Source organism: Chlorocebus sabaeus, chromosome 21, assembly GCF_047675955.1.
Source record: "Chlorocebus sabaeus isolate Y175 chromosome 21, mChlSab1.0.hap1, whole genome shotgun sequence".
In the NCBI taxonomy this organism is placed as follows: domain Eukaryota; kingdom Metazoa; phylum Chordata; class Mammalia; order Primates; family Cercopithecidae; genus Chlorocebus; species Chlorocebus sabaeus.
This window is the reverse complement of record NC_132924.1, coordinates 123,223,001-123,231,958: the sequence shown is the minus strand read 5'-3', so window position 1 is coordinate 123,231,958 and position 8,958 is coordinate 123,223,001. Positions and strand designations below refer to the sequence as shown.

The window sequence follows — 8,958 nt, the reverse complement described above, 5'->3', positions numbered from 1 at the left end:
GATCACTTGGACTCGGGAAGGGGAACATCCCACACTGGGGCCTATCACGGGGGAGCGGGGGAAGGATTGCATTGGGAGTTATACCTGATGTAAATGACGAGTTGATGTGTGCTGGTGAGTTGATGGGTGCAGCACGCCAACATGGCACAAGTATACATATGTAACAAACCTGCACGTTATCCACATGTACCCTAGAACTTAAAATATAATTAAAAAAAAAAAAAGAAGGGGAAAAGCAGAGCAATGATACTGCTGTAACCCATAACCTTACTTGTTTAATTGGGAAACACTGGAGGCATTGCCAAGAATAAGGCAAGTATGTTTGTTATCTCTACTACTGCTTAACATTATAATGGAGTTATTGGCCAATGCAATCAAACAAAAGAAACCAATTAGGTGCACAAGAATAAGTAAAGAAAGGCAAAATATGGAACATCCATATGATAAAATATTACTCAGGAAAAAAAAGAACAGGCACTCAAATGATCTCGAAAGCATTATGCTGCGATGAATGAACCCAATCTCAAAAGGGACTTCTTTTTGTCATCTCTAGATTCTCAGTGTCTGCTCTAGAACCAACCATGAGATATAAGGAGTCAATGAGTGTTAATGAGTGCATGAGTAGGTATGAACTCTCAAAACTCTTGAGAGAAGGAAACATGTCTCACTCTCCTCTTGTATTAATCACAATGTGTAGTATTTGGCAAGGACCTCTGTCTGCCTTCTCTCCTGGGAGGCAAAGAGGCAACACTCTTCTTACAGTTTTTCACTGGGGCTTCTCATCTGCTCGCTGCTTCTTAAGTCAAAACATTTTTCTTTGCCTCGTCTGCAGCATTAACCTGAATGCAAGGGTAAGGATAATTGAGTGTGTGTTACACTGAAAATAACCACTGCAGTTAAAGATTTTTTCCTATTAAACCTGAATGTACTTTCTCTTGGGAGGTATGTGTGACTTTTTGTTCAAATATTTGCTTACAGACGGTTGTAATACAATAAGTGAGAGACAGAAGCTGTCTTACTCTGAGTGATTATTTCTAAAGGAATCACACATTTCATTGTGTAGTGCTTCTCTTATCTTTGAGCCTTTGCTAACTTTTGTTAAATGTACAGTCTAAACTTATTTGTGCTTTGGGGAAATAAGGAAGAAATGTATATCCTATTTTGGACAAAATGATTTAGGGCATGGAGAAGCCAATTTCAAGATGGAGGAACATGGAAAGTTGGCATAAGTCACATGTGACCTCTAGGACATACTGGTAGAACATGAAAACATGCTTTTGGAATTTCTAGAAATTATTAGGTGAGGAGAGCCCAGTAGAAAAGTAGAAAAGGAATAGGAACTCCAACTATTGCTCTCTCTATATTAAAGGGAATTTTTGCACCGACAAAACTACACAGGTCTCAGAAACCTTGGTTACACATAATTTCCATCAGCACACAATGAAAATCCAAGGAAGTTGTAGTCTTTGGCTGATAAGTGGGTTGAGATTGTGGCTCAAATCTTCTAGGGAAAGGGGGAAGGGGAGATGTCATGAGGGTAGACAAAGTCTAGCTCCAAAATCATCTTGAACTTTTACCATAAAGCAAAATTCATCCCTGTATTATTAGAAGTAGCGGTAGTATTTTCCAAGACAAAACAGGTTCCAATTCTGCACAAATATGAGATAATTGAAAAGTTTTATTATAAACACAATAAGCAAAAAGTTCAATGCAGTGGGGGTAGAAGTGTGTGGATAACCTGCCAAACAATTAGTATTCAAAGTGTTGAGTGAGGGAAGTGAGGTTCAACTATCTTTCTCAAGAAAAGGAGAGAACCAGGTATTCATCAAATTGGTTAAATTGAGGTTGGTCAAAGAGTTTCTACAGATACACCTGAATATACTAAACATTGCTGTATTATCTGTTGAATTGCTGTCTTTCATTCTTTCAGCATTTGGGGATCATTATTTAGTTGAATTTGTAGAGATCGATTTTCCAGACACATCTCTGTTCTTTAGTGAGCAAATGATAAGAAACAATTTGACTCCTTATATGACAATGGAATTAAATAAATTGACACTCATCTAGAAACAATTCTACAATCATCTCCATCTCCAAGATTACCTACTGCAAACAAATAATTAATCTTTCTTTCTAACAAACCACATGGGTAAGATGATCTGAACGCAAGAGTAAGTGAGTGGAAGCTACAAAGGGAGATTATCTGCTAATATAGAAAGAATCTAGAAGAAAATATTTTATTAGAGGTAACATGATATAGCTTGGAGCCATCTTCTTTGGTCTCTTGTATACATTTTCTCTGCTTGACTAAGGAAGAATTCACAAGGTAGTAAGCACCAATACTTTCTGCTTTGGAATTTCACAAATTGAAAATTTGTCCCTCTCTTGTTAAGTCAATCAAATATCTACTAATGGCCAATGGTGGTCCTTAGTTATGAGCACCTGAGAGACAGCGACTAGAGCACTCTGACTATGCTAAATGAGTAAGTATGGGGCAAGGTTGCTAGAGAATATGCAGAAAATACAAAGAGATTTTCATTAAGTTTAGTCTTCCGCGAACAGCTGTAAGAAAATAGAGGAAGCAATCTCTAATGCTCTCATGATAAATTCAAGTATCCTATCCTGACTCTCCACTTCCATTCTTGCCCCTTGCTGCCTTACAGCACAGAGAGCCTCCTGTTCTGCTATTTTTTTCTCCATTTGTGCCTTTCTCTTTTCCTGCTCCAGCTTATCTTCCAGCTTTCTGATTTTCTCTTCATACTCCTCTCTTATCCGTGCTTTCTCTCTCTCCAGCTCCACTCTATAGAGTTCTTGTATTGCTTGTGTTTGCTTCTGGATCTCCTCCTCGGCCCTTTGGTACATCCTATTAGTGTAGCAGCCTCCCTTGTTCTCCTTCACCACGCGTTGGATCAGGGCCAGCAACTGTGCCCTCTGGGCCTCCTGCTCAGCGCCTGTTGCCCTGTTGTTGAATGCACAGTAGCGGTCACCAAAAATGTCCATCAACTCTTGAATGTCTCTTGGAGCTTCCCCTAAGTAGTCATGCAAATTGGTGCCACCTAAGTCGTCTTTCCGGGTGAATACGAGAATCATGAATCTTCTAGCCCTCTCTCCAAACATTTTCAGGATCTTCTGTGTGGCCTTGTGCTCTTCCTTAGTGTAACGGCCCAATGGGACCACCAGAAGCAGAGCGTGAGGCCCTGGGGAGGTCAGGAGAATGCAGCGAGCAATCTCCTTGGATGTGTCAGCATCGTGCACCTCGGTGTCGAAAATGCCTGGTGTGTCAACCACGACAAGTTCTGTTTCCTTCCATGAGCTGCTGCGTTTCTCACAGTTCTTGGTAATGGATTTTGCTGCAATGCCAGAATGAAACACTTTCTGGTCAAGGATGCTGTTTCCTGTTGCACTTTTTCCTGCTCCGGTTTTACCCACTAACACAATTCTCAATTGGGAATCTCTGGGCTCTTGCCTTCCAGGCCCTGGGATATCAAGGAAAAAAAAAGAAAAAAAAAAAAAAAGCCATGCTGTTAGAATCTACCTCTAATAGATTCCCCTGCAGGGTCCTCACCCCCAGTGCCCTTCTCTGTTACTGGCTGTGGGGGCTTCTTCTGATGTTACTGCCAATAATAGCTGTTTTGTTTCTTTATTTTTTCTTTTTTTTCTTTTTGAGACAGAGTTTCATTCTTGTTGCCCAGGCTGAAGTGCAGTGGCATGATCTTAGCTCACTGCAACCTCTACCTCCTGGGTTCAAGTGATTCTCCTGCCTCGGCCTCCCAAGTAGCTGGGATTACAGGCATGCACCACTACACCCAGATAATTTTTGTATTTTTAGTAGAGATGGGGTTTCGTCATGTTGCTCAGGCTGGTCTCAAACTGCTGACCTCAGGTGATCCACCCGCCTCAGCCTCCCAAAGTGCTGGAATTACAGGCATGAGCCACTGTGCCTGGCCAGCTATTCGTTTCTAATGAGGTAGTGCAGGGAGTAACCCAAGATTTGACTTTAGGGTATCTGTAGTGGAGATTTATTTTCCCAATTTATATTCAAAACGAAGCTTTTCTTCTTCCCCTTAAGAAGCCAGGGAAGTGGGTTATACAACCTATCATTATTCTTAAAACACAGTTTCCCACGTTTGATAACCAGAATCCCGGGATGAAAGAAGCATATTTCTGAAAGTGATACGACTCAGAACACGGGATACAGGAAGGCTAAGATTATCTAAGGAAAGATGTGGGCTGGTGTTCACATTTTTATTTAGTTAGCATCACAGTGGAAGGCTTTGTCCTAAGGATATCCTGAGAGCATTGGTTGGCCATAGGGAAGGAAGTAGGAGAATCATGGGAGGCAAAATGACAAAGCACCAAAGGCCAGCTCCAACACTGCAACAGTTAGTCAGTGTTGACAGCATATGGGTGACAATCCATGGAGGAGATTGTAAATGTAGCCACAATCTATTCCCATCCCTGGATGCATGCCTCTGGGGTGCAGATTTGCAGTTCCTCCCATCAAGATGCTATCTGTCTCTTCAACTGTTGGATCTGGGTGGGCCTTATGACGTGCTCTGGACAGTAGGACAGTACAAAGCCTGGTGCAAGCAGAGACCCCAAAAGTGCTTATGCACTGTGACTTGCCTTTTCTTTTTGCTCTTCCTGCAATTGCCTTATAAGGAAGCCTGGACTAGCCTTCTTGATGATGACAACAAAGCCAAGTTATCCCTGTTACCCTTGCTGTCTGAGAGCCTGCTAACTACCAGACATGTCCACAAGGCTATCCAAGACCATTCAGGCACTAGCTCACCCCAGATGCATGAGCAAGAGCCAAGCTGGCACAGACCCAAGAATGGCACAGTGAACCCACAGAATTAAGAACCAACTAAATGGCTGATGTTTTAAGCTATGAAACTTTGGGATAGTTTATTAAACCAGCAAAATTTCAACTGATATAGTCAATTTCTATGGATAAGGAAGAAAATGAAGGGTCATGTGATACACCGAATGAGCCAGCCAGTTTAATTTGTTGGTCATAGTGAGACCACCAGGAGCTGGGAAATTAGGGACCAGGGTGAGGGATCAATTACTCCCACATTCCTCATTCCCAATTCTCCTCCAGGCTGAAGAAAGGGGCATAAAACAATCAGAGAGGCTACCACCAGCTATTCTGGTATGTCCATGATGTAGGAAGCAAGAGCTAAGAAACTGTACCAAGCCCTGGGTCAATCAGAGGATATTTAATCTCTCTTCTGCTTAGCTGCTACATCCACACCATGGGCAGAAAGTGCAGAGGGTCAAGAGAGATGAAAGAGCAGGTCAAATGAAGAGAAAATGAGAAAGGAGGTCGGAAATATTTTTCTCCTGCTCAAATGGGGACTGGGTGGCAAGGCAGGAGAAACCCCACTCCTATTCCCCCCCACATCCTTCACCCCCGCTGGGGAGCACTGAATGCCCTCTTACCATAACTGGCCCCTAGTGTGCTGGGGTTGAAGCTCACACTGCCGAATCGGGCTGCCATTGTCGCTTGAACTCCTGTAAATCGAGAAACATAACCAGGTCATTTTAGGGAAATGGAAGCAACTAGAATCCCTGACTGCCTGTAGTCAACAACTTTCTTTTTGCCATGAGCTTGCCACATTGATTTCTCCTGCTCCATTTCCCGAAAGTCTCCTCAACCCTCTCTTTTTAAGTTTCATTTTCAGATTGTTCCTTTTTCTTTACACAAACACAGATGCTTCCAGTGCTTCCTCAGCACTGGTTCTGGCCCCTTCCCGCCTCTACCTAGAGATTCATGGCTTGGATGCCTTTATATGAGGTCTGTAGCCTACAACCTCCTCAGAGTTCCAAACTTTTATATCTCACTCAGCTTATAAAAGTTTCAAATTTTGCATCTCACTCCATTTGGCTATTTCATGGGCATCTCAAACAGAACCTGGCCCAAATTAAGCCCTGACCTCCACATCCTGTCTGCCTCCCTGGCTCTCCCCTCAGCAGATGGCACCGCCATCTAGCCCCATGGCTCCTGCAGAACCTTGGGGTCATCCACAACTCTTTTATCCTCTCTCTCTCATTAGCCCATCACCAAATCCTATTGATTTTACTTCCAAAAAACTCGAAATCTCCCATTTCTCTCCATCTTTGTGCTAATACAACCCACTGTCAATTGTATGCAACTTAACAGGCTTTTAATTGATCGTCTTCCCTTAAATCCCTTTTCTACTCTACCACCAGATGTTATTTTAAAACTAAAATTTGACATTTTTTCTTGTTTAAATTTCCTAGTGGCTTCCTATTGGTTTCAAAAATAACTTAAGTCCTCAAAAATAACTTAAGCCCTGTGTGATCAGCTGTCTCCTCTCTCCAATGTGTGAGCCACACTACCCTCAATGTCCTGGGAATCTTCTAGGTTCCTTCCACCTTCAAGGCCTTTGCACTATCATTCCTTCTCTCTGGAGCACTCACCCTCCAACGTAGTGCTCAGCTTGTTCCTGCTCAACCCGCAGGCCTTGGCTCTATAGAGAGTCTTCCCCAACACCACTGTCTACCAGCAACACCCTCTGGTATGATCCACTGCACCCCAGGGGGTTCTTACAGAATATGTATTACTTTAGGAAGTTAATTGTTTGATTTTTTTTTTTAACTGTCTTCTCTTATACTATAAGCTTTGTGATGGGAAGACTACATACGTGTTGTATTTCTCATTATTCCCTGGGGACAAGCACAATAATGGGCAAAGAATGGTTCTCAATCATTATTTGTTAAATAAATAAATGGATAATCTCCCTGCTTCTTGACTCTGATTCATCACTATGTCCAGCCCACATCTGATCTGTGAAAATGACAATCCTTTCCTTTATTAATTAATATGTAGTGTTATAGAAACATGGCATTAATTTTAAATGTTTCATTTCATTGCTACCTACAAACATTTTGCAATGGAGAAAGATATTTGAAGAACTCTTATTGGAGCAGATTTTGACCAAAACAGGCAGAAAATGGTAGTTGTTAAAAACAGAGTCACCTCATAGGAAGTCAACGAATATGAAACACAGTGAAAAGCCAGACGTTTCTTTTGAAAGAATGACTATTTCTTTATCCTTCAAGAACGGGGTATAGGAAAGAGCTTCTTGTAAACAAAGAAGATAAATCAAAGAATTTTTAAAAATCAACTTTAGTGGCTGGTTTTAGGAGAGAGGATAGGACACCAGCAACAAGAAAACAATACTGTGACATTCTGGATTTTTGTGACATTCTCTGGGTGTTTCTTCAAATCATCCTTCTAGTACGTGGGCTCTTTAATGTGCTCTGCTGTTCCTAACTCAGAGGCAAAGCCAGGAGACTGTGCTTCTGTAGATGCTGACCTTAGGTGGCTGAGTTCTCTCTCTGCCTAAGGAAAAAGCACCCATCAGAACCCAGCTTCTCCTGAACTGCAGAGAGTCACACCAGGTGGTATCTCCCTCCTCCTACCGCTAAAGGGGAGCTCAACGTCCAGTAAACCCAGGACTGTCCCTGAGGAGGCAGTTTCCCTAACAGGCATCTCTGAGCATACAGTTAAGCCTGTAACAAGACCTCCGACTGTAGAGCCTCCAATCCTGACCTCAGTGCAGTCTTTGTGGGGCCACATACGGAGCTGTGCCCCTTACACATCCCAATGTTCTTCTTCCCACCAGCTCCCCTAGAGCTAATTCTGTTCGCTCACCTAACTTTATCCCTGGAAGAATCAAAGTTTCTATATACATTCCACAACCAGTGAAAGGAAACATTTATTTGTAAAACAAGTATCCTCTGAGCAGCAACCCCTGAAAGAGGCATTAATTTGTAGGGCTCAGCCTTCAAAACAGATTACAACCTAAAATTAGCAAAGACAGGAAACAGGAACCAATGAGAATACAGTCTGAAAACGTGTTTACCAGACGATTTAAGATACAGGTCCCTCCTCACCAAAATCACACATTTGTCCCGACCCCCACCACACACACCCCTGTTCCCTTACCTGGAAAATCAGGGTCCTGCACCCCTCTCTGATTTTGCACACAATACTAAGCCAGGATGTTGAGAAAGAGGAAAAGAGAGGAAGTGAGGGGAGGAGCTGTCCAGATTTACTTGTGCAAGGGACCTGCCCACCTGATCATCCCGCAGCACTAATAGAACTTTCTACAGGGAGGGGATTGTTCTGTGCTGTCCACGGTGGTGACCCTTAGCCCCATGTGACTACTGAGCACTTGAAATGTGATGAGTATGATTGCAGTTCTGAATTTTAAATTTTATTTTGTTTCAATTTATTTAAAGTTAAACAGCTACTCCATTGTCAGAATTCTAAAAGGCAAAGTCAGGCAGAAAAACTTGCACCAGGCATTTTCTCCAGAAAGAAAGAAGGAATATGCAGTTTGGTATGCCTGGTGGCTACCATACTGAACCTTGCAAAGGCTCTGAAGTGAGACGAAAAACATGAGTAATGCTGTGACATTCTGGAAGAAACTGCTAGGCCAAAACCAGAGAGTCACCAGTTATTCTGAAAGACCCCTGAGCCCCTGAACCCCTGCTCAGCACAACAGGCTTCCCAGCTGAGTCCCCATACCTCTTTCTCCCAGTGCTTCAGGTATGTCCTCTGAGTCCACAGTGTGTCCTGTATTTCCAGGGTATGTCCACGAGTCATGTGCTAGAAGCAAAAGAGAGTAAATGACCTTCATTGGACTGACTAGGATGGCCCAAATTTGCCTCCTGAGATGGTCCTGGAACCATTGAAATAGTCTAAACACTGACGTCTGGCACTACTTACCACTAAAATGGAAACTTTGAGAATATTGTAATGGGGTCCCAGCTCACCGTTATAACCAATTATTTTTCCATTATAGAAGGGGTCTCAATTTACCATTATACCCCACAGCTGAGACCTTATTTAGAATTGCACAGCACTTCAGTAATCATAAAATTGCTAATAATTCTAAAGAGAACTGTAAGAGACAAGACATA

The 8,958-nt window shown here is 42.5% G+C and overlaps 1 protein-coding gene across 1 annotated transcript; it reads right to left on the bottom strand.

The window, feature by feature from the left end:
- Positions 1–1,660: 1,660 nt before the first annotated feature.
- On the bottom strand, positions 1,661–8,071 carry GIMAP4 (GTPase, IMAP family member 4). The gene is made up of 3 exons (XM_007983438.3): positions 7,979–8,071; positions 5,446–5,517; positions 1,661–3,476 (listed from the first exon to the last, which is right to left on the bottom strand). Exons 2-3 carry the CDS (start codon positions 5,501–5,503, stop codon positions 2,545–2,547), a joined length of 990 nt encoding a protein of 329 aa, XP_007981629.1. The 5' UTR covers positions 5,504–5,517; positions 7,979–8,071; the 3' UTR covers positions 1,661–2,544.
- Between the last annotated feature and the right edge of the window lie 887 nt (positions 8,072–8,958).